This window comes from Indicator indicator, chromosome 1 (genome assembly GCF_027791375.1).
Source record: "Indicator indicator isolate 239-I01 chromosome 1, UM_Iind_1.1, whole genome shotgun sequence".
Taxonomy (NCBI): Eukaryota; Metazoa; Chordata; class Aves; order Piciformes; family Indicatoridae; genus Indicator; species Indicator indicator.
In genome coordinates this window covers 14,659,016-14,683,745 of record NC_072010.1, presented here as the reverse complement: position 1 = coordinate 14,683,745, position 24,730 = coordinate 14,659,016, and the positions used below count along the sequence as shown (strand labels likewise).

Genomic DNA, 24,730 nt, shown 5'->3' with positions numbered 1-24,730 from the left:
TTATTCTCTGCAGGTTGAACTGAAGTGCTTAATACTGAAAGGAAAAGAAAAGACAAATGTAGGCCAAAAAAAAAAGTGAGGCAAACTGGAGAGAGATTATATTACTTGTAAGTGAGGATTTAAAATTCAGGCTAAGAAAAAACCCTCAAGATAGACTTCAACTGTAATGTTCTTTCTACTGTCCCTGTCATCATTCTTACTCTTGCTCTTCTGACATTTCATACATTTTCTTAGAGGAATGTTATAGCAATGTTATAGCTATCTTATAGCAAAATTTCTTACTCATGACTTCCTGTGCTGGTCAATGCAGTATGATTCGTATATGGGGTACTACTAGGAATAGTTTTCCCCAGGACATTAGTGTCTGTAATCGAATTTCCAGTTCATGGAAGAAATTACATACTTAGCTACATCCTTGACTATTTTCAACTAATCAAAACTGTAAATACTTTAAATCTTTTCTTGTGTTTACAGCCTATATTGAAGATTGTTTGTGTATTTTCTAGTTTCTGCCATTCAGAACTTACATAGCTGTACTTTTGTTCTTTTTTCCTGCTACTTAGTTTCTTGATGCTAGCCTGCAATTACTAAACACAGACCTCCATTATTGTTTAATCAAAGTGGGAATGGCTAAGCTATTACAAGATGTTAACTACAAGATACTAAAGACTCTTTTTACATTAATTAAATTAAACTTGCTGATGGGAGGGAGGAGTACACCTACTTCCACTGAATGTGGAGTGGCAACCATATAGAGAATAATATTATATTAGACTGATAATAGTTCCAATTTTTGACCCTAATTTCGAAGCTGTAAAATGAACATGAATTGATCTAAAATAAATTGTAGTCAGTTGTAAGTAAATTATAGAGCTTTAGTAACTGATTTTCCCATATGGACTGTATCTTTTCTCTTAATATATAGAAGGAAAGTATAATTAAAAGCCTATGTTCCTTCATTCCTTAGTTGTCGTTCTCTTTGAGTGTATTAATTGTATTTGATTTTAATAATCTCATAACTGGACATGTTAATGCAGTCCCTTTCTAATCTTCTACCTAATAGGATAGTAGGTAGTTGGGTCAGGTCCTGGAATAAACAAATACCTAGCTATCAGTAAATCTGTAATTTTCCCAGACTGAATACTGCAAATTTCCTGTTCAGCTGTACTGGTGAAGTATTGCTTTCTTCATTGTTTCAGTCAGCTTTGAATTCATGTTGCTGTGATTGCATGCAGAAAATTTTGAATACATTTCCAGGAAATCTTTTCTGATATATCTTCAAAGATTTTATTAAAATCAAGGTGTATTACTTCTGCTTTGCTGCTTTGTCCCTTTATTTTGTATACACCATCCTAAGATGTACGCGGCTTGTTCTGCTACACAAAATACAAGAGCAGAGTGACCTTAAAGTCAGAGCCATACTGTTCTGTCAAGAATAATACATTATTGACATTTTTCACTGATTACAGGATATGGGGAATGATAGTGAGACTTTAGACTTTTACTAGGTTCTGTATACCTAGCTAAAGTACATAAATATTTAAATAAAGAGTTGTGCATAAGTAGAAAATCATAATATATTTGGTGATGAGATAAAGGTAGTCTTATTTTCAAAATGTCTTTATGCTTTCTAGGTATGGGTAGTACAAAGACACCCTACACATGCTATTTGTAGTAATCAAGGGTAAGGGAACTGGGATTGCTAATAAGGTGCTTGAGTAGCTGGCTATCTCAATGCAAATTACTGAAAACATTATCAAGAAAAGGTGTGGTGTCTAAATATGCACAGAGAGGTTCTAATATTAAGATGAAGAGTTGCTAGAGCAGATTAGTATTGTTTACACTTTATAGTTCTAGGTAGAGACATTTGTTTATTGTACAGCAGGAACTTCTCTTGATATTTCTGTAAGCAGCAGTTGAAAAACAAACGTATTGTCAAATCTCTGATGTCTTCCTTATGTCCATCAGAGTCTGGATTAATTTAACATGGTCTCTTTGTGGTAGATGGGAAAGTTTACTGTGAGTTATTAACAGTCACCTGTGCAGTAGATTGGTAACAAGTGGAGTTTCTTTACTTACAGCTGTTGAGCAACATAATCAGAAATAAACACATAAGCAATTCCTCAAACCAGTATGACATTAATTCTGATACTTTTAATCACTTGGAAACATGAGTACTTATTAACTACTAACATTTCCGTGTGACAAGCACTCTGGTTTCTTTTTTTACTTGTTCTCTGAACTGTAAAAGTATCTGAAGCCATTATTTCAGAAAATACCTGAAATCATTATTTATGAACTGTCAAATGCATTGTTCCTTCTGTTTTCCTTCATAGCTAAACAATAGCAGTGGGAAATTCCCAGCATGTTTAGGACTATGTATAGCTTTGGTTTGATAGAAATTGGCCCCAGATCTCTTGTCATAATATATTGTCCATTCTTTGGGGTTGGATTTTATTTTATTTTTTTGGTTCAGCTCCAATGTAAGGTGTAAGTTTGTGTGTGGTTCTCTACTAAGGAGTCACTAATCAGAAATGTTTGCATTCTTACCACAAGTGATCAAATGAGTATAAGATTGTTGGGGCACTTGATACTAAGCTAATTAAATGCACTCAATTTAGTGGAGCTTGACCCCTGGCTTCTCCAGTTGACAAGTGTTATTGAAGAGCCCATCACCCATATTAATACTCTCACTAAATGGTTCTTGAAATTTTGTTTAGTATGCTCCCTTTAGATTTTAGTTATTAACACACACACAAAAAATAATTAAAAGTTTAATTTTTTTTTTCATTTTTGTGTGTGAAATGCATAAACATGCAAATTTATGATAGAATAACACAAAATCATAGAATCATAGAATCAAAATTGTGTGGTTTTTTTTTTTTCTAAAAGCAAATGTTGGCATCTTAGATGAGGTTTGCCTGTTCAGTCCTGTCAAGTTCACAAAGAAAAAAGGATTTTGTCTCCAGGTATGAGAATATATCTCAAGAATAAGTAATTTAAATAATAGAATTTGTTCTGTATAAAGAATTTGGAAATGACATAGAAAATCATTCCATGTTTGATCCATTAATCTTGCTTGAAGTTATACTACCTATGTAGTAATGAATGTTTTGAAAAGGTCAATTTAATTCTCTGAAGTGTACATCCTAGCTCTCCCAAAATGGAGACATTGGATTTTCATAAAACTTGCTATGAAGAAAATGGAATAGACATCTCCTTAAGAAAAGCCATTTTTGTCAAACCTTTCTGTTTTGGTGTGTAGTTTGGAAGACTGTGACTTCTCAAGGAGGAAAGTAACATGAGTCTAACAATGCTAGCATCTCTCAATTCCTTCCATAAATAGTTGAGACTGGTTTCAGAGAATGTGCTGAAGTTCAGGTGCACTTCTCTAGTCTCATGTCCTAGAGGCTTTTTGGTGGAGGTTGCATTCTAACAGCACAGCACTACTTTTAATTAAAATAAAAAGAGGGCATCAAGAGACAGAGAAGTCTTTGTCCTCTTCCTTAGGGGTATGATAAGTTCCCTTGTCTAATCTTTGCCTTGTAAGTAAAAGTATTGTTTTTCAAAAGCTTTCACCTCCTGTATTGTAGAGCAATTTTTGCATATGTTATTTTATAATGGCAATAGCAAACTGCATATTTTATAATGCAGTTTCTCAGTGGTTCAGCAGTTTGATAGGCATGGATTTTCTTCTCCAGTGAAATTCAGTGCATCTTTTTCTACTATTAAAGTATGTAAAACCTCAACAAGTAAACATACTCATCTGATTTTTTGTGTTTTTTCGTGACAAAACCTTCTCTTCCTTTATTATTTTCTTTAAGGTTGAAACATGTCAACTTTATTTTTCTTTGTTAAAGACTGATTTACCTTTTTCTTTTTGTCACCATCCTCTTACTGTCCCACATATCTAAATCACAACATAAGTATCAGTACCTTTATTGCATTTTTAAACCATTTTTTTTACAGAGCCAAACTTGTTTGGCAGAACTAATGATCTAACAGACTCTTTCATCACTGTTAAGGATCTGTTAAAAGCAAATGTGTTCTATGCAGCCACCTCTTCATGGATTTGTCTTTTTATTGGAAGTTGTGATGTAGTAGTACGCTACTGAAGTTAACATTCTGCCCCTGAAGGTTTGATTTCTCTGTGTGAGTCTGTTCCCATGAAAAAAACAGTTGATGAATTTCTACCTAGAGCTCTGTATTTCCATAGCCATACCAGATGCAGTATCTGTGCTTATTTTAGGAAGACAGTTCAGCTCTTTCTTTTTTTCGTTAGTTAATACTCTTTAAACCACTGCAGTTGTGAAAACAAGATTTGCAAATAATGAGAGAGAGAAATTCTTCTTTAGAAACTTAAGGGTTTTGTTAAGTGCTGACATAAGATTTTACAGTCACTTGTTGGCGTTTGACTCATCTCCTGAATTTTCTGGTTTCTTTCTGGTAAAAAGAAGAGAGTACGTTGCATTCCACCTTAATACCATTTAGCCATCAAACTGAAATGTCCATATGGAACTGGAGGAAAGGAATTTCTGTGTGTAGTAATTGATAACTATCATGTTTGTTTCTGAGTAGGAAAGAGAAGAAAGAAACTGTATCCTTAATTAACATTGAATAGAGACTGATTTGTAGAGCCAGCTGGCTCAGCTGTTGGCGTTTGATTCAACAGTGGGAACTGAACCAGAAAACACTTTATGAGGTTACTGTAACCTAGAATTTGTGGCAATAATTTTAATGGGTGGGTGCCATTTATCTCTTAGTGAAGGGAGGAGAATATGGTGGGAGCACCTCTGAAGAATTTTCCATGATTATTTCTTAATTGTATAAATAGTCAGAAAAAAAGAAAAAAGTGTATCCTGAAGACAGTTGTAGTTTCTTTGTGTAGATTAAAAGTATAATCCAGCACTACTGGAAAATATTAATGTTTCTGGTTAATTCTTTTTAACTGATCAACAGTTTTCTTTTGCAGGTCGAAAATTTAAAAAGTTTAACAAAATTAAGGTCGTGAGGACATTAGATGTCGCACTCCAGCAGCCAGCAGCCCTCCAAGATGAAAGCCAATCTCTAACCCAAAGGCTGTCCTTTTCTCCAAATCAAGAAATACAGTTTGTTCCCCCAATGATAAGTGTTTTGCGAGGCATTGAGCCAGAAGTTGTCTATGCTGGTTATGACAATACAAAACCCGAAACACCAAGTTCATTGCTGACCAGTCTAAATCACCTTTGTGAGAGGCAACTTCTTTGTGTGGTCAAATGGTCTAAATTGCTACCAGGTAATGGCACTTCTTGTATCTAGTGAATTCTAGTTAAGCAAATGTGTCATAGAGTGAGCAATCAAAAGCAAATAAAATTGTCTGCATAACAGATTCTAAAATGATTAAGGTTCTGGTTTATCATATTAAATACATTTTAATAGGAGGGCACTTTTGAAGGAAGGCATCTAAATATTTAAATTCACTCAAAAAAAACCCCAGCAGAAGCCCAGAGAGTTCCTGGATGTGGTTGGTATAGTCAACTTTTCACCACAACCCCTCATACTCTTCATTACTTCATTACTCATACCCATTACTTCTTTTGGTATATATATATATATATATATATATATAATATATATATATATATATTTCTGCATATTCTTTATTCTCACTGAAATACAAGCAACAGAGCAAATTCATAATACATAGTACCAGAACTAAAGGAATTTATGGATTCTAAAAAAAAAATCCATATTATGTACATGTGCTGCATGGTCATAGGGGCTCAGTCTTGGGATATATGAAAATCAATATATTGAGCAGAAAGCCTGGAAAATAGGGTTTTGTGTGAGCTCAATTTGACACACTGTTGCCACATGAGAGGGGAGTCTCTAGCACTGCCCTTCCCCCTTGCAGCTTGTGCTTGTCTAAACCTCTTGATTGAACTAATTCATCTCAGTAAGTGAGAAGAAAGCAACAACCCCCCCTTGTTTTTTTTGTTTTAACCCTCTATAGTTTTCTGATGGCCTCATGAGTTGAACCAGTTCATTGAAATAGCATGAATGCCAGAGCTAGCTTGAAAGAGGTTACAGGACCAGAAAATGAAGAATGTGACCACTGCTTTCAGTATCAGAAATCTGTTAGATTGGCTGAGATAATTCATAGCAATCCTTACAGTTACCAAAGAGAGAAAGTTGTCAAAGGGAAGCACACAACTGAATAGGCTTCTCTTTAGTGAAAGGCAAGAAAATTATCCATATGTGGATATTTACTGTGTTACAGCTGTATCTCTTGTTAAGAACACTTAAGTCCAAGCTACCTGCATTGAATAAAGTATTTTAACTTTTAATTTCATTTCTAGGATTTCGGAATTTACATATTGATGATCAGATAACCCTCATCCAGTATTCATGGATGAGCCTAATGGTTTTTGCAATGGGATGGAGATCATACAAACATGTCAGTGGTCAGATGTTATATTTTGCACCAGACCTGATCCTGAATGAGTAAGTAGACTCTGCTGTTGCATAACATGAATGACATTTTGAACTTAACTTTTGTCAGTGTGACTCTGTTGGGGCCAAGATTTCATTCATTACTTGTTGTTTCAAAATGAATAGCAGTGGAAAGTCCTCTGATCCTATTAAGGTTTGGGTGTTTGAATATTTTAATTTTCTAAGAGAAAAGTAAAAATAAAAGAATTATGCTGTAAGAAGATTTACCTGAATTAATCTGAATAAGGCATGAGTTAATCTTTAATAAATGGAACTAAGTGGGATTTTCTTTGATCATTATTGTTTGGGTAGCTTTCACAAATTGTGCATAGTCTAAATTTTGACACTTTCTGATAAAACTGGTTTTGAAAACTACATTTATTGTTAGAAAATTGTAATAATTTTACAAGAAAGAATTTTAATACCAAGGATAAAATATGTGAGACTACTCTTTTCTGGCTTAAATGAGGAGACTGTTGCTTTCTATTTTCCTTCAGTGCTGGTAAATTCAGCTAATCTTAATTTCAGTCTTTAGTTTTTATCTCAGCAAATTAGTATAGTCAAGGCTGTAATTTTAGATACTTTGGTTACAGTACGTGGGAGGTTTCCTGGAACAGTAAACCGTAATTTTATCTCCATATTTATTTTTCCTTAACATGATTTTCTTAGTTATTTTTTCTTAAAATCCTGAAAGAACTACTGTGAAGGGAAGTTAAACAGGTTTTCTTGCAATACATATCTGTCTAAGGGTTAAAAAATGGATTTGCAGAAGATCTGGGCACCTAAATTTAAAATCCACAGGCATGCAAGTTCTTGCCAGTGGAGTTCTTTATACAAAATATTCTTTAGAGCAGGCTGTGTAGCTCCTGACCTTTCCATTTCCAGAGGTCTGTAAATCACTGTGAGGTTACAGAGTAATGAATATTTTCCTCTCCCATGTGTATTAATTATTTTGTACACACTGAAATACTTTGAAGGGATGAGACTGAGAGAACTTCTGGCGGTATTCTGTCCCAGCATAGTCTGTGATATGTTTCATGGTTGCATTCAGAAGAAACAGTGAGATCACTTTAGGCAGTAATGGCATGGTCTTGGGGTCTTGCCCTGTGTGTGGACCACTGCTGCCACCTTGTGAAGAAGACTTTACGTACTTGACTCCAGATTAGAGTTGAGATTTAGGAACTCTGATTACAACTCCTCATAGACAACTTCTTATTTGTAGCTCAAGACCATCTATATTAAGAGGAAGGTCAACTGACAATATAGTATTCTCTTAATTGTGGAACACCTCATCAGAGTCATATTAGAAATGTTACAAACAAAGAGTTAGACATGAAAAGTAACTGGCACACTACATAAATTAGCCTTTAGATCAATAAAACGTAAGCACCTTCATTGTCTATGATGATGTCTAAGATTGTACTTCCATTATCCGTATAAGAAAAAGTAACTGCTGAACACTGCCAAAAAATTTAACTGCTCTTGCCTCCCTGCCCTGATTGTGCCTGCCCATGATTTCACTTAAGCTGAATCAAACACTATCTGTCTGCACAAACAGATAAGAAAATTTCATACTTGAGGAGCACCCCATAAAAATCTAGTAGTTATCAGGTGGAGAATGATCCCTGATCTGACTCCACATGGGAGAACAGGCACTAATGGCAGAATAACAGAAGTGCACACCTAGAGGTTGAAAGAGATCATAGAAGTTCCTTCTGCAGAGGCCACACACACTTGAATTGTTTCAAAACGACCATGAAACCACAAGCCAAAGATTGTTTCATGGCCAATCTGTTGTTTAGCAAACAGAGTTGTAGTGCTCCTGGGGAATGACTTGTTTGGTAGCATTGATTTCAGACCAAGAAAGACAGGGGAATTGGTTTGACAAACATTTTGTGGCTGATCCTGCAAAGATTTACTGATACTTACACTTTGCAGTATCTGAGATTGGACTGGATGATCTCTAAGGTCCCTTCCAACCTAAGCCATTTTGTGATTTAAACACATACTGAAAGCTGCTGTAGTCTTCATAGAAAATAATTAGGAATAGAGACTACCATAAAGAAATAGAAAGGGAGATTTAAAGTAGATAGAGAAGTAAACAGTCTATTCAGATCTAACAGATCAAATTTCTATGTTTATGTCATTTAAAAGCTTCTACAAGATACCAGATGTTAAACAAAGCTGAAATAGTTTTAATTTAAGATAAAAATAACACATAAAAATCAATTCATTGAGCAAAGTTTTCTATTAATGGAAAATATCTTTTGTTTTCATTGTTGAGTGTGCTATCTGCAGTCAGGTTGGAATGCTGATCTAAACTTCATAAGGGGCAGGGATGGGGGCAAAATGTAATCTTGTCATTGTTGCACCTAATTCATCTGGATTGGAAAACACTTTGTAAAATTAGCCCAAGTTACTGGATCTTCAGGTTATTGTACAATTAATTCAGTCTAGCTTGCAAGCTAGACTGTAATGTTGTTGTTGCCTTCCAAATAAATACATGCAATAAAAAATACTCAGTATACCAAAGTCTCAAAGGGAAAAGTAAAACTAAACAGTTTTATGTATTTTCTTGCATGATTTGATCTATTTACTTCTACTGATGTTTAGAAAAGACTCTATTAATGACTAAGTTTATTTTAAAATAATTTTTGTATGTATTCATGTGTAACATTTTAAACTGTTTCTTTAATGCCATAAAAGGCTGCAAAATAATGTAATTGCTGTTAGCAATATGTTAGACTTGCAGCAAAGAATTTTGATGCAGATACTTTTGCAAAACCTAAGAACAAGTTTTCTATCCACTTCCAGGTTTATGCTTTGAAGTCTGTACAGAGAATGTAAAAACCTTATCAAACTCCTAAAGAAAAAGGGAAAAAAAGTACTTCATATTGATCATGAGGGTGTTTTTAATGAACCCCTTTCTTTTCTGGTGCTTAGAATTTGGATTTGATAGTCTCCAAGGTTTTTTCCCTGGGCAGCAGTAACAGATTATACATCCAAACTAACAGCACACTCATTGCAATTTAAAAAGTAGTGTAGGTATAGAGAAGTCAGAAAATTGTTTCGTGCATAACCTCATTTAAATTTCTGTGATGTGTTAATTAGACTACTAACAAGGCACTTTCTTCAAACAATCCTTCAAACAATTTCAGAGCCATTCTTTTTCTTTATTTTCATGTTTTTTAACTTATTTTTTCTTTACTTTTTCTGGGTGTAAGACAGAGGATGAAAGAGTCATCGTTCTATTCCCTGTGCCTGTCCATGTGGCAACTCCCACAGGAATTTGTTAGACTTCAAGTTAGCCAAGAAGAGTTCCTGTGTATGAAAGCACTGTTACTTCTCAACACAAGTAGGTTCTTTTATTTCTTTGTAATATATCACTAGTAATAGAGTTTTGAAGCATGTTGTTTAACTTGACAATTGCTAAACTATCTGGCTTAACAAGTGGAAACTTCTTTAGGAGGAACGTTAGCGTTTCAAGACCTAAAAATATTTTTTTTCTAGTGTTTATAAGGAAGAAATAACTTGTGATTCATTGTTCCCTTTATTTTGTATAAAGACACTGGGGAAATGTCGGATCCCTTTTGATATATAACTATACTGTATTGCACATTCTTCAAATCAAATGTGAAGTATTTCTGCCTGGAAGGTTTTCATTTTAAATGACTCTACACGGATACAAAACCAAAACCAAAACAACAACAACAAAAACAAACAAACAAAAAAACCCAAAACCGAACAAACAAAAAAAACCCTTAGAAGCATTAGAAATCTATGAAAAAATATTTAATGTATTGTCAGAGCTGAGGGCTTTATCTTGGTCAACAACTTAATGCATGTTTTCTTCAAAGATTTAGGAAATTGGACATGGCAAACTACTAAGATTTTTTCAACTTTTTGTAGTTATAAATAGGTCAAGTTTAACACAGATATAAACAAGAGGAAATGTTTTTCTCTGGTTTGTTTCTCTAGAACAGAATCTGTGATCAGTTTTAATCTTACACACCTTTAAAAAATACAGTATGCAGCCTCATTACACTTCAAATGAGAAATATGGTACTTATGCAATCATAGAATGGTTTAGGTTGGAAGGGACCTTAAATATCGTCTAGTTCTAACTCCCCTGCCATGCACAGGGACACGACCATATTGCTCAAGGCCTCATCTAACCTGGCCTTGAACAAGCCCAGGGAGGGAGGCATTCATGTCCTTCCCTGGCAACCTGTTCTAGTGTCTCACCAGACTCACTGTAAAGAATTTCTTCTTAATATCCAGTCTAACTCTACCCTCTTCAAGCTTCAATCCATTCACACTCATCCTATCACTACAAGCCCTTGTAAGAAGTCCCTTCCTGTCTTCCTTGTACACTCCTTTCAGGTGCTGGAAGGCTCCTATAATGTCTCCCTGGAGCCGCCTTTGCTCCAGGCTGAACAGCCCCAGATCTCATAGGCTGTCCCCACAGGGCATGTGCTCCAGTCCTCTCATCATCTTTGTGGCTCTCCTCTGGACCCACTCCAGCAGCTCCATGTCCTTCTTATGCTGGGGATACCAGAACTGGGTGTGGTACTTTAAGTGGAGTCTAACAAGAGCAGAGTACAAGGTTAGAATCCCTTCTCTCATCCTGCTGGTCATAATTCTTTTGATGCAGCCCAGGATGCACATTGCCAGCTCATGTTGGGTTTTTCATCAGCTGACACCCCCAAGTCCTCCTCCTTGAGACTGCTCTCAAGCCACTTCTTGCCCAGCCTACATTTTACTTGGGATTGCCCTGACCCAGGTGTAGGATCTTGCACTTGGCCTTGTTAGGATTCATGAAGTTGGCTTCTCAAGCCTGGCCAAATCCCTCTGGATAGCACCCAGAGTGGCCAAAGTTATCTTTCAAAATCTTTTCTAAAATACTACAATGCACATCTCTCTAGGCCGTAATTGTCAGCTACGAAACCTCAACCAGAAAGTTCCAAAACGGTACCGGTGCTGTTAGAAATGAGAATAAACACCTCTGAAAACCAGAACTGAAAGAATTTGAAGTTTGGTTCTCTGCACACTTGGGAAGCTGGAGGAGAGATTTGCAAATCCTGCGTGACCTGCTTGTTGGTTGTACAAAATTTCAGTAAAAGATAAGAAACTAAAATTTCTTCCCTATTAAGCTGTATTTGGCTGATATTTACATAACATTGTGCTTAAAAAAACCTTGATCTCAGCAAAGCACAAGCAGTAAAGATTAAATTTAACTCATATGAAATAAAAATTACTAAAATAATAGCAAAACACTATATACTCTGCTAAAGCAATATACAACACCAGTTGCTTTGGTGTAACCAGAATATATTCCTATTTTAAATGTTTTTCACATTGGTTTTGAGACAAATGAACTCTGTGAGGGAATCTTAAAGGGAAGCTTTGAATTTCAGTGAAATTTAGATACATTGTGATATTCCAACTATCTATTAGTGTCCCAGAAAGTTCAAATCAGATTCAAAAAAATATTGCAGTGGTCCAATCCTTATAATTTACAGGTGCATCAGTTTAACAGTATTCATCAAGATGCCATTCATATGAAATTAATTGTGCTCAGAAACTAATTTTTAAGATGATGTCACAGAATCACAGAGTCACAGAATCAATAATGTTGGAAAAGACCTCAAGGATCATCAAAGTCCAATCTGTCACCCAAGACCTCATGACTACTAAACCAGGGCACCAAGTGCCATGTCCAATCCCCTCTTGAACACCTCCAGCGATGGTGACTCCACCACCTCCCTGGGCAGCACATTCCAACAGCTAACAACTCTCTCCGTGAAGAACTTTCTCCTCACCTTGAGCCTAAACTTCCCCTACTGCAGCTTGAGACTGTGTCCTCTTGTTCTGGTGCTGGTTGCCTGGGAGAAGAGATCAACCCCCTCCTGTCTACAGCCTCCCTTCAGGTAGTTGTAGACAGCAATGAGGTCTTCCCTGAGCCTCCTCTTCTCCAGGCTTAACAGTCCCAGCTCCCTCAGCCTCTCCTCATAGGGTTTGTGTTCGAGGCCTCTCACCAGCCTCGTTGCCCTTCTCTGGACACATTCAAGTATCTCAAAGTCCTTCTTAAATTGAGGAGCCCAGAACTGACACAGTACTCGAGGTATGGCCTGACCAGAGCTGAGTACAGGGGCACAATGACTTTCCTGCTCCTGCTGGCCACACTATTCTTGATGCAGGCCAGGATGCCATTGGCTCTCTTGGCCACCTGGGCACACTGCTGGCTCATGTTCAGCTGCTGTCAACCAGTACCCCCAGGTCCCTTTCTGCCTGGCTGCTCTCCAGCCACTCTGACCCCAGCCTGTAGCTCTGCATGGGGTTGTTGTGGCCAAAGTGCAGCACCCAGCACTTGGATTTGTTGAATGCCATCATGTTGGACTCTGCCCATCTGTCCAGCTGGTCAAGGTCCCTCTGCAGAGCCCTTCTGCCCTCTAACCAATCAACACGTGCTCCCAACTTGGTGTCATCTGCAAATTTACTGATGGCTGACTCAATCCCCTCATCCAGATCATCAATAAAGATATTGAACAGGATGTGTTCATATATCTACAAGAAATCAGTTAAAAAAAAAAAAAGTGTGTCTACCTGTGCTGATGAGTTTTGCTTTTTTTGTTCTCCTGCACTTTTTGTCATATAGGAAAAAACAGTTTGTCAGATCTTTGGGAAAAAGAACACACCTAGCTGTTGTTGCTGAGACACTTAGTAAATCTTTGGTACTGTATAAATGTAACTCCACAAAAGTATTTTCAAAAAGCCGTTTAGTGTGTCATTGTTAATATAAAGTGCATTTTAAGATTTTATTTTAGTCATGGTATGCATCTTAATCCTCTTTAAATGTGAAAGTCTGGCCATTTCAAGCCTCCATGTACTAACAGTAAATCAAGTCTGAGTTTTAGTCTCTCATTCTGTCTTCTGTCTGATTTAATATTTAGATTAACTGGTTTTAACCTTTTACATAATGTTTATGAAACAGAAGTCTGTATTAAATATAACTAAATGTCAGTGTTGATACATTTTGTAATGCTGAATCCAGCTCCCAGCCCCAGTTTTAACATTATTTTTGATTTTACAGTTTTTCCATTGAGTTTTCTGCGGCTTAGGCATTTTCTTTATGTTGCACTTGTGACAGTTTTAAATCTGCCTTGAAAGCAGAATTAGTCTTTGCCAAAAATGGGCCAACATTGTTATTTTCTGCAATTGTTTCCATTTTGCAGGTTGTTGTTTACTCTATGTAACATGCTGTGTTGTGTGGGTGCCTCAGAAGTTCTACATAGGGCTCCATCTTGCGGATACCACGTACATTTAGGAACTAATATTGTGAATAATCCAGAAAGATTATGATTTAACAAAGAAGAGCTATGCCAAAGGGGGAAAAAAAAGGAGAAAGAAGCATACAGCAAGTTTGCTTTGTAAATGTTTGATATAGAGGAGCTGCAAAATGTTGCACAAAAGATTTTGGCTGGGCTCTTGCCACTGAATAAAATCATCCACAGTCTTTAAAACATGTTCAGGGGGAAGGAACATTTCAGCTACCTGTGATTAAATTGTATTTGTTCATGTAAGACTTTGTAATTCTTCACTCAAATAGCTCAGTGGAACTCTTTGTGATTGGATGGGAATGTGACCAAGCTTTAGCAGAATTCTAGGGAAAAAGGTCATTTGTTCCTGAAAGAGATCTTTTACCTTAATTCATAATGGAAATGTAAGCACTTAAGTGGTGTTTTAGAGACCTAAGTCAAGAATAGCATCTACCTGATTCTAAATTCCATCAGAATGTCACTTATATGAAAAAGATTCCATGGAAGTCTGTAAATCTATGATTAAGACCTACCTGGAACCACCTAGGCTTTGAAAATTAAGCAATTCTTCCTCCATGACACAACTTCTCCTCACTGTGAGTATTCCTGCCTGTAGTACTTCTAAGCATGTTGCATTTTCCACAAACCAGAACTTGTCTCTTCCATTCAGACTCCTGATGTAGGTGTGACATGCACATTTTCAGAAACCTCCTTTTTCTGTCTGGTCTTGAGAGGCTATACTGAGTCAAACCATCTCATCTAGCAATTCATCTCCATCAGCTGCCAAAAGAAAGTTAACATGGCATCTGTTAAAGCTGGATTATTATTAAGTATGGTGCTATAAACCTGTTTTCTGTAGAAGCAGTCAGTTTCTATTATTATTTTTTTTTTAATTCTGGTTTACTTAAGAGTCAGACCCTGACTTCATTAGCCCAGCTCAGTGCTTAGATGCTTGTCTTTAAAGTAAACTTACTATTTTCAGTAGGACATTATGAGCCAAGCTGCAATTTGAAAACAAAAACAAAAAAAAGAGGCTGAAATGAAATTTGCTGTGGCCTGGTATTAGTCATGGTCTTATACCGGATTGAAGATGTACTAAATACCTATATAGCTAGCCAGTGGCTCATTTAACTATGTGAACTAGTTCCCATGATATTATTTTAGAGTCTATGGGATAAGTAAGTATCTCTACAGCATAATTAATTTATTTCTAAGGATACTTCTGAAACAATGAGCATGACTTGTACCCAAGACTTCCCTGATTTTTCCCCCTGAAGCAGCAAGCTGTGGCAACTAGCCCACGTGGAGACACCTATACTGTAAAATGCCTAAAGTTTGGTGAAGTGACTCCTTCCCCTTATGCTTGCTGTCAGACTATGAAATGTTAAATGTGACACTGTGAAATGTCACTGGCAAGAGGGAAAGAATAAGACATTTAACAGCTCTTTCAAAAACACCGTTTGGAGTAAGACTATGCTTTTATGTATGATTATTATAGAGAAGCAAGGATTTAGATTTTTTTTTTTTAGTTTATCATTTCTCAGTTGCCTTTGACAACATGAATTATAGAACTTGTGTATTGCACTCTGTCGTATCAAGGAAAGTAGAATCTGGAGCTTACTCCTGTTTCTTTAACAGTGTCACCAACATGTCTAATCAGTGATAAAATATGGTTATCGCTAGCAGCCACTAACAGCTTCCCTTCTCAGTGTTCTTGCCATGTCCTCATTTTGGTCCTTGCAGCTGACCATTAAGACTGATGATTCCTCTAAAAGTTGTTCACATTTAAATCTCTGATAGTGCATCTAGTCTGTTAAGTGAATGAGTTCCAAAGAGGAGGCCTGAGCTCTGAATGCTTTACTGTCTACACTACTTGAGTTGTTAGTTAATTTCTTGATCCCCTTTTGAAGCACTCCATCTAGATCCTTCTGACATGAATGTGATGTGGAGAGCTGATCCTCAGCAGTGTAAACATGAGCCAGTCTGTATCATCTTTCCTTAAGGACTGGAGTGGTTCTTTTGGCCATCTTCTTTTCAGCAGACAGGTGTAGCTGAAGCTTAAGGCATTTCTAGACATCAGCAATTATCAAAATTGACTGATTGTTGCTGGTATAACCTTTTAACTGGGGACAGAGTGGCTGGAGAGCAGCCAGGTGGAAAGGGACTGGGGGTGCTGGTTGATAGTAGGCTGAACATGAGCCAGCAGTGTGCCCAGGCAGCCAGGAGAGCCAATGGCATCCTGGCCTGTATCAGGAATAGTGTAGCCAGCAGGACAAGGGAGGTTATTCTTCCACTGTACTCAGCACTGGTCAGGCCACACCTTGAGTACTGTGTCCAGTTCTGGGCTCCTCAGTTCAAGAGAGATGTTGAGGTACTGGAACGTGTCCAGAGAAGGGCAACAAAGCTGGTGAGGGGCCTGGAACACAAACCCTATGAGGAGAGGCTAAGGGAGCTGGGGTTGTTTATCCTGGAGAAGAGGAGGCTCAGGGGTGACCTCATTGCTGTCTACAACTACCTGAAGGGAGGTTGTAGCCAGGTGGGGGTTGGTCTCTTCTCCCAGGCAACCAGCAGCAGAATGAGGGGACACAGTCTCAAGATGTGCCAGGGGAGGTATAGGCTGGATGTCAGGATGAAGTTCTTCACAGAAGGAGTGATTGCCCATTGGAATGGGCTGGCTTGGGAGGTGGTGCAGTCGCTGTCCCTGGAGATGTTCAAGAGAAGACTGGATGAGGCACTTGGTGCCATGGTCTAGTTGATTAGTTAGGGCTGGGTGATTGGTTGGACTGGATGATCTTGGAAGGCTCTTCCAACCTGGTTGATTCTATGAACTAATAGCATCCATTTTCCTGTAGTAGCTGTTGAACAGGAAAAAGTACCTGGCATATGATAATGAATTGTACTGCACAACATGAAATACTAACATGTTCCTTTCTTTTTAGTTCCTTTGGAAGGTCTTAGAAGTCAAAGCCAATTTGATGAGATGAGAACAAGTTACATTAGAGAACTGGTGAAGGCCATTGGTTTGCGCCAGAAAGGTGTTGTGGCCAACTCGCAACGCTTCTACCAACTTACAAAGCTGATGGATTCCATGCATGATGTAAGTTTAATTGTCACTGTGTTTTGCTTTTTATGTGAGAAGGAACTAGTATTTCTTTAAAAGTAATTCTATGGAAAGTGCCTAGTCAACATTTCTAAAGAACAAAAGAAAAACCCTCTCTGTTTTTCCTTTCGTGTGTATATTTGTGTAATAGATAGTTAAATATTTGCCATCAATATATGTTTTATACAAGATTTAAGCATTTGAGAAACGTGCATTTGAATGCTACCATTTTGTTTCAGTATTACTATAACATAACTGGTACAGTTGTAGTTTCTGGTAGGGGATTGCATGTACACATGTGCCCATGTATTTGTGTTCATGACAGTATTTAAATTATACAAGGAACAGGCAACTCAGTTGGCAAAATCAGGCTACTAAGAATTAGAGAAAAACAACCAAGGTTGGTTTTGCAACCGTAATTCAACTACTTTTCTGTGGATATTCTATGCCATTTTTTCAGAATCTGCCTGTATTTGGGAACTGAGTAATCTTTGAAAATTCTAGTGATGTCACAGAGATTCATGTGTCTTAAAAGATGCAGCTGAATCCTTTCCATATCTCTGAGAATCCAGCTTGTATCCTATCGGCTTAACAGCCATAAAAATGAGGATGGGCATTTTGTATAAACCTTTGCCCATGTAAATATTGTTTTGTAGTGCCTTGTGTATCTCTGCAAGAGAGACAAAAAGCAGAAGTACAGGGCTAGAACTTGATGGCTTAGCAAGTGCTGAAGGAGTGGCAGTAAGGTAGTTTAGAATCAGGGAATCATAGAATCGTTAGGGTTGGAAAAGACCATCAATTCGGATCATCAATTCAGGATCAGTCTTTTGAGTTCAGTGCTGATTGTCAGGAGCTCACAGGGAGTTCAGGGAAGGATGGGGTCTTTGTATAACTGTATTGCTCTGCACTTGGCAAAGCTGTATTTTATATTAGTTATTTGGGAATAAATTCACTTATTAATCTAAAAGCTCTCAATGGCACTAATTCCTCCTGCTGATGAGAGAAAAACAAAACAAAATGAAACAAACAAATCCTCCCCCCCCAAAAAAAAACAACCAAAAAACCCCCCAAACAAACAAACAAACAAAACAACAAAGAAACAAACCACAATTTTGAACTTTGAAGAGCCCTTTTACAGGAGTTAAGAGAGGTAACAATATTGATAGTTATGAAGTTCACCTGGTGGTCTGGAATCTTTTGATCCAGAACAGTAACCTCCTTATCTGTTCCCATTATCCACAAACATCACACTCACCATTTAGCTATTGCATCACCTCAGATACCAGCAAAAGGAGAATGGGACAAGTATTAAAAACGTCCTTACAAGTGAAGGTAAACAACAGAAAATTCTGAAGGAAGGATATGGAGCTTGACTTTAAGTATTTAGTGGTGGTCAGACTGCAGTCATCAGTGGGGGCTGTCAGCCTTAAACCTTTCCCTGTGTCTCAAAGTGGCATACACAGAAAAAGACATTGAGACATGTTGAACATAAGGATAAAATGATTGAATACTTGTTCAGTCGCTGCCATTGTTCATGGTGCATGTCATGAGTGAGGATGATACTAGTTTCTGATATTAATGAGGCACTGCTTTTATATGACTGTGCTATTTAACTATGTTTAGGATTTTTGCTGTGGGAGGATATTTTAATAGGGAATGACAAACACTCTCATTATTGATTCAAGGAATGACAGAGGAAAGCGTATAATGTTGTCAGCTGATGGATGTTGTCAGCACCCTCCAGAGGGACCTTGACAAATTGGACAGGTGGGCAGAGTCCAACAGGATGGCATTTAACAAGTCCAAGTGTTGGGTGCTGCACTTTGGCTACAACAACCCCATGCAGTGCTACAGGCTGGGGTCGGAGTGGCTGGAGAGCAGCCAGGCAGAAAGGGACCTGGGGGTACTGGTTGACAGTAGGCTGAGCATGAGCCAGCAGTGTGCCCAGGTGGCCAAGAGAGCCAATGGCATCCTGGCCTGCATCAGAAATAGTGTGGCCAGCAGGAACAGAGAAGTCATTCTGCCCCTGTACTCAGCTCTGGTTAGGCCACACCTTCAGTACTGTGTCCAGTTCTGGGCTCCTCAATTTAAGAAGTACTTCGAGACACTTGAACATGTCCAGAGAAGAGCAACGAGGCTGGTGAGAGGCCTCAAACACAAACCCTATGAGGAGAAGCTGAGGGAGCTGGGGTTGTTTAGCCTGGAGAAGAGGAGGCTCAGGGGGGACCTTGTTGCTCTCTAGAACTACCTGAAAGGAGGTTGTAGCCAGGTGGGGGTTGGTCTCTTTTCCCAGGCAACCAGCACCAGAACAAGAGGACACAGTCTCAAGCTGTGCCAGGGGAAGTTTAGGCGAGGTGAGGAGAAAGTCCTTCACAGAAAGAGTGATCTGCCATTGGAATGTGCTGCCCAGGGAGGTGGTGGAGTCAGTCGCTGGAGGTGTTCAAGAGGGGATTGGACGTGGCACTTGAAGCCATGGTTTAGTTAGTCATGAGGTGCTGGGTGATAGGTTGGACTTGATGATCTCTGAGGTCTTTTCCAACCTTATTGATTCTATGATTCTATGCTTCTATGTATGAAATGTGTTTGACAGCATGTTTTTCTGGCTGCATTACTGTTAGCCTGATTTATCATGTTTGTATTTTATTAAATCCAGCTAGTGAAACAGCTCCATCTCTTCTGTCTGAACACATTTCTCCAGTCCCGTGCACTGAGTGTTGAATTCCCCGAGATGATGTCAGAGGTGATTGCTGCTCAGCTACCCAAGATTCTGGCAGGGATGGTGAAACCTCTTCTCTTTCACAAAAAGTGAAATATCTTTTTCTCTTATCATAGAGATGATTTATGGGTCATGTTTTGTTTGTTTATTTTGGTCAAGATTTTGCAATGTCAAGACTTCAGTGTATTTGTCATACTTACCCTGCCTACTGCTTTATACTTGTAACATACACAAGCCATTTAAGCTTGATGTACATATTCTGAGTTCCTGATTCCTTAACTGCAAAAATCACAACAATCATAAGAAATGTTTTGGAAACTCAGCTAGGCTGCTTTTTAGATATGCATAAGAATGACAATGAATAGAGTTTTCAGATTTCTAAGAACTTATACGTTTTTCTTACATATTACACGCTCTCAAATTACTGATATGACATGGTGTAAACTTTTTACTTTAGTACATTGTGTGGATACATGTGGGCAGGTGTGTAACACAAGATTTTGAGGAATTAAAATAAATATTGCCCACATTTTCTCATGGTTATTTTACTTTTTATTAACTCATCTGCCTCACAGAAATATCCTTTCAAAGTCAGCTGTCTAGAATTAAGTAGATGTCACTGCAATACCTTCATGAGTAACAGAAGTGCTAGCCACTAAATATGCATTCATATTTTTGCCTGTGCTCATACTGCATTGAAAATCTGAATTGAGCCTACTGTTCTCTGCAGCCTTCAGTGCAGCTCTCCTTCAAAAGTGGGAAAGCTTAGGAAAATGTCTGTACATTACACCAGAAGTAATGTGTCTGCAGACCCACACAGCTTTGTTTTTCATCATTTTCCTTAAAAGTTCAGCAGTTATTAAAGCTGAATCACTTAGGTATCTCAAATCAGGCAACTTCAAAGTTCTGTATTTCAAAAGCTTTAAATAGAGATGTTTTCATTGATTACAACTCTTAATAACCTGAACGTTTTGAATTCCAATGCTGAATACTCAAGTAGCCATTAACATCAAATTATAGTGAGATTAACTGCAAAAAGAAATGGAAACTATGACGACAAACAGGCTCATTTTAGTACTATTTAGTGGAGCTACATATTTCATACTTCAAAGGCATGCCATTATGGTTGGGGTTAACTATAAAAGAGGAATTGGACTAAATTAGCTTTATACATCCAAGAAGACTGAAATGTGGTGGTGTTTGTTCATTTGATATGGATATGAAGCAACTCATGCATTTAAGGCAGTAAATTGTTGATATATTCAAACCACAGGGAACTGGATAAAGCCTGAGAAGAATGTATTAAAATACAACAGATTCTGACAGTCACTAAAGATGGTACTCAGATTCTCTAACCACACAGCAAAGGGCCTCTTTCTGGGGTACTTTCTGGCTGTACACTTTTTGCATCCATCACATGTTGCCTGTATCCATCACATGTTGTATGCGTCCATCACATGATAGCACACTGTTGATGTGTAGCTTGGTTTGTATAGACATATCCTTGTCATGTGCACAAATGCCCATAGGACATAACTTGATGTGTAGCTTGGTTTGTATAGACATATCCTTGTCATGTGCACAAATGCCCATAGGACATAACTTCAGTATCCCTGATTAAATCAGGGTACCCCTCAGGAAAAATTACTTGTTCATAAAAATTATGTCCCGACTCTTGGGAAAAATGTGGACAACTGAAAAGTAAAGGTAGCTCTAAAGGTAGTTTGTTATCATTTCCTAAAGCAAATCAAGAAGAAGCTGCATCACAAATGGGGATAAAAACATCTTTGAGATTTCCACATCATAGTAATACAAAACCCACTAGAGTTGGAGGAAAGATGTGGCCTTGGGTAAAATGGTGTAAGCAGACTTTGTGTTAGTTTGATTTGGTTTGTAATTTCTAACCGCCCAGAGACAACTTCTTTCATATTCAATACATTCTGACTTTTAACTGTGATCCTTAAAGAAATCATGTTTTAATAAATAACACAAAATTCTGTATTTCTACATATTGAAGTATTGTTTTCTTTATTTTTCTTTGTATTTGCATTCAGTAATCGTGGAGCTTAGTGAAAAAGTCCATTTCAACCATTCCACTTTTGTGTTACAGCAAACATTTTCGTGCATCCTTTGGGAACTTAATCATTGCCATATGATTTACCATTGAATAAACAGAATGTCTATGTTACTGTTTAGATTAAAATGTTAATAGAAAGTTCCCACACTAAAAAGCATGAATTCTAATTCTGAAATTAGAAAATAGAGCAGGCAATGTCGTAGGAATGCCATAATCAGCCTACATCTGCCTTTTACTCTATCCCTAAAATTTGTTATTAGCTGCCATGTCACTGTGTCCCATAAATATGGCAGATTAGGGTGAAATGCTCTATGTTTTTCTCAGAGGCATAATCAAAACAGAAGAAAAGACATCTTTTGAGAACAGAGAGCAAAAGTTTAAAAACATTTTCAAATTCTATTTCTTAAAGAAAAAATCCCAGAACTTCATGGTCATGATAAATGCACTACAGAAGGCAACAACTTTGGCTAAGTGTGGCTGCTCTATGAACTTGGAAGTCTTGTGTTCATAATCAGATTGAAGTTCAAAAGGACTGGTTTAACTGGAGAACTTCCAGCTTTGGGACCAGATTATAAAATTTCCTTTAGTCTCCCTTTTGACACCATCTTTTGCTCTGGGTTACGCTGACACCAAGAACCAGTACTGATCAAAATACTTGATTGCTTCCTGACCTGTAGAAACTGCATGGACTGTGACCTTTCAACACTGTGGCAATGTCCAGAGAGCCACCAGCAAACTAGCTTTTCTCTTTGAGCTTTTTAGAGACTACAAGGCTTTCTAGCTGCCTGAATTTCTTTGCATTAATATTTGTTTAAAGATTTTTTTTTTAAGTTTTTTTTTCCTGAACTTTACAAATAGGTCTAAATAAAACATCTTGTAGTGCTTCTCAATATACTGAACAAAGCATAACAACATTGGAGGTTCTTATGGTGCATTTTGCACACTGGAAGTAGGAGGTTTTGGCAGACAGGCCTTTTTGTTTTCTGACATTTATGATGTGCCTGTTTGGCTTGAAGGATATGATATCTGTTGTCCTAATAAGAAAGCTTGCAATATTCTGCGGATTTCGGACATGACTTTTGACTGAGCTGTCATGAACTGTTCTTCATTTTACATTAAATACTGTGAACTATGCCTGAAGCTAAGCCTCTGCTGTTCTGTACAGTTTAGGTATTTTTTACCCAAGGCCTTTAGCATTGTCTTCTGCTAGTACTTCAGTGAACCAAACAAACCAGCCCATGAAGTCAACTGTTTCCTTTGAGCTCTGCTATCCTTAGGCAGTCTGCTAGAGACATCTCATAATTTTTGAAGAATGTTTTGGAGCTTAAGTGCCTGGGTGTGGCTGCCTAGCTATGTTTGGGGAGCTGTGACAATGCAATGCAGACAAGAGGAGACCTTCAGCCCTGGCAAGCTGTCCTGCTCTTTCACACCAAGTCGATTTGTAGTTGTACCTGCTCTGCTTGAATAAACACAAAAGATTAAACACTTGGCTCATTTTTAAAGATCATTGGATCAACGGTTTTTGATGAGCCTTTAGGGAAGGGAGAATGTGTATTTGTTAACAGCTAGTGTATGACAGAGGGAAATGCAGTCTGAGAAACTGGGGATGCACTGCAATCACGTTTCCTTGTGTTACATCTAGACAAGCTGAGAGTTCAGTTTTTATTTTCTGACAAGTCAGTGCTTCATTAGTACCTTACTACTTTTACTTCTTTTCTTCAACCCACCACATTTCACTAAAGTACAGTTTACCTTTATTGGGAGCATCAGTTGCTTTCCTGTGTTCCTATGTAAACCCAAAGATTCATTTCATATGTCTGACATACAGATAGCATGAACAGCAATATCTGTAGGGACCCTTCCTCCCTGCACTCTCCCACCTGTACATATTCAAGGTTAATCTATCTCCAAAGCAGGAGAGGATGTGGCTGCACTACACCCATGCAGCAGTGCAACTCCAAATATGTTTCTTGCCTGATGTGCCATTTGTGGCACGCTGACCTCTCTTTCCTGCAGATGTCAGCTTGCAGCCACAGAGCCAATGTCCAAAGCCCTCCCAACTTTCCATGGCTCAAAATCCTGTGTGTATACTGCCAGGCTAGACTGTCAGCATTGCTGGATTTATTGGTTTGTACTGCTTTGTGTCATGATGACCTGACTTGAATGGAGGGTTTGGTTTTAATTTAGTTCTCTTTTTTTCCCTTGGAAGATGGGAAAAAAAAAGTCATATTTTAGTTGGTTTTTTTTTTTTTAATTTCAGAATTTATGAGGGTTTTTTTTATTTTCAATGGCAATTAACAAAATCCTCTTATTTTGGCAACTTGCCTATAACAGTTAAGCAAAAGCAACAGTTAGATTGACATTATTTGCGTGTAGGACAGTACTGGTGCTTCAAAAGAAACATGCAGTAAAAGGTGACTGTGTGGATAATAACCAAGTAATTTAGCTGGCTGTTTACCTTAAAGAGAAAATATTCCCCAGGAAATAATCCTGCAGTGCTGTTGAAACTGAGGCAGTAGTTGCATAACTTCATGAGCAGTGCTGTTCCCATGATACAAGTTTTCGCTCGCATTTAGGTACTTTTTCCTGCTTTGGACCCAGAGTGCTCTGTACAGGGTGATTAAAGGATATAAAGGATATTGGGGAGTGGTGAGCTTTCATTTAGTTCTAATTTATCATTTAAAACTGGCAAAATTTCAGTTTCTTGCAAATGTGAGCTGTGTTTATTGTAAAAATACCATCAGAAGTCATAGATCATGTTTTTCTGACCATGAAAACTAAATTACCCTTTCACGTCTGCAGGTACAATAGTTCCACCTATTTACCATTGAGGCATATCAGTGAGGAAGTTCTCACAGTGTCATTTATAGAGTCTCACTCTATTGCATTTTCCCACAGCTCAATTTAAATGTCCTCCCAGCCAGTGTAGTACATAAAATCTCTTTTTGCTATAATGAGGAAAAAGAGATATATAATTGGCAGGAATCCAGAGCTCTGAATCAGTGAAGTCCATGGCTGTGTACTTTCAAACAGTTAGCTCGACTGGA

At 37.8% G+C, this 24,730-nt stretch overlaps 1 protein-coding gene across 1 annotated transcript in view; it reads left to right on the top strand.

The window, feature by feature from the left end:
• PGR (progesterone receptor) overlaps positions 1-19,699 on the top strand; it is a 38,165-nt gene extending 18,466 nt beyond the window's left edge. The window contains exons 4-8 of the mRNA XM_054391102.1: positions 4,973-5,275; positions 6,339-6,483; positions 9,696-9,826; positions 16,730-16,887; positions 19,544-19,699. Of these exons, the coding sequence (XP_054247077.1) occupies positions 4,973-5,275; positions 6,339-6,483; positions 9,696-9,826; positions 16,730-16,887; positions 19,544-19,699 (893 nt within the window). The remainder of the gene's footprint in view (positions 1-4,972; positions 5,276-6,338; positions 6,484-9,695; positions 9,827-16,729; positions 16,888-19,543) is intronic.
• The last annotated feature ends 5,031 nt before the right edge of the window (positions 19,700-24,730 follow it).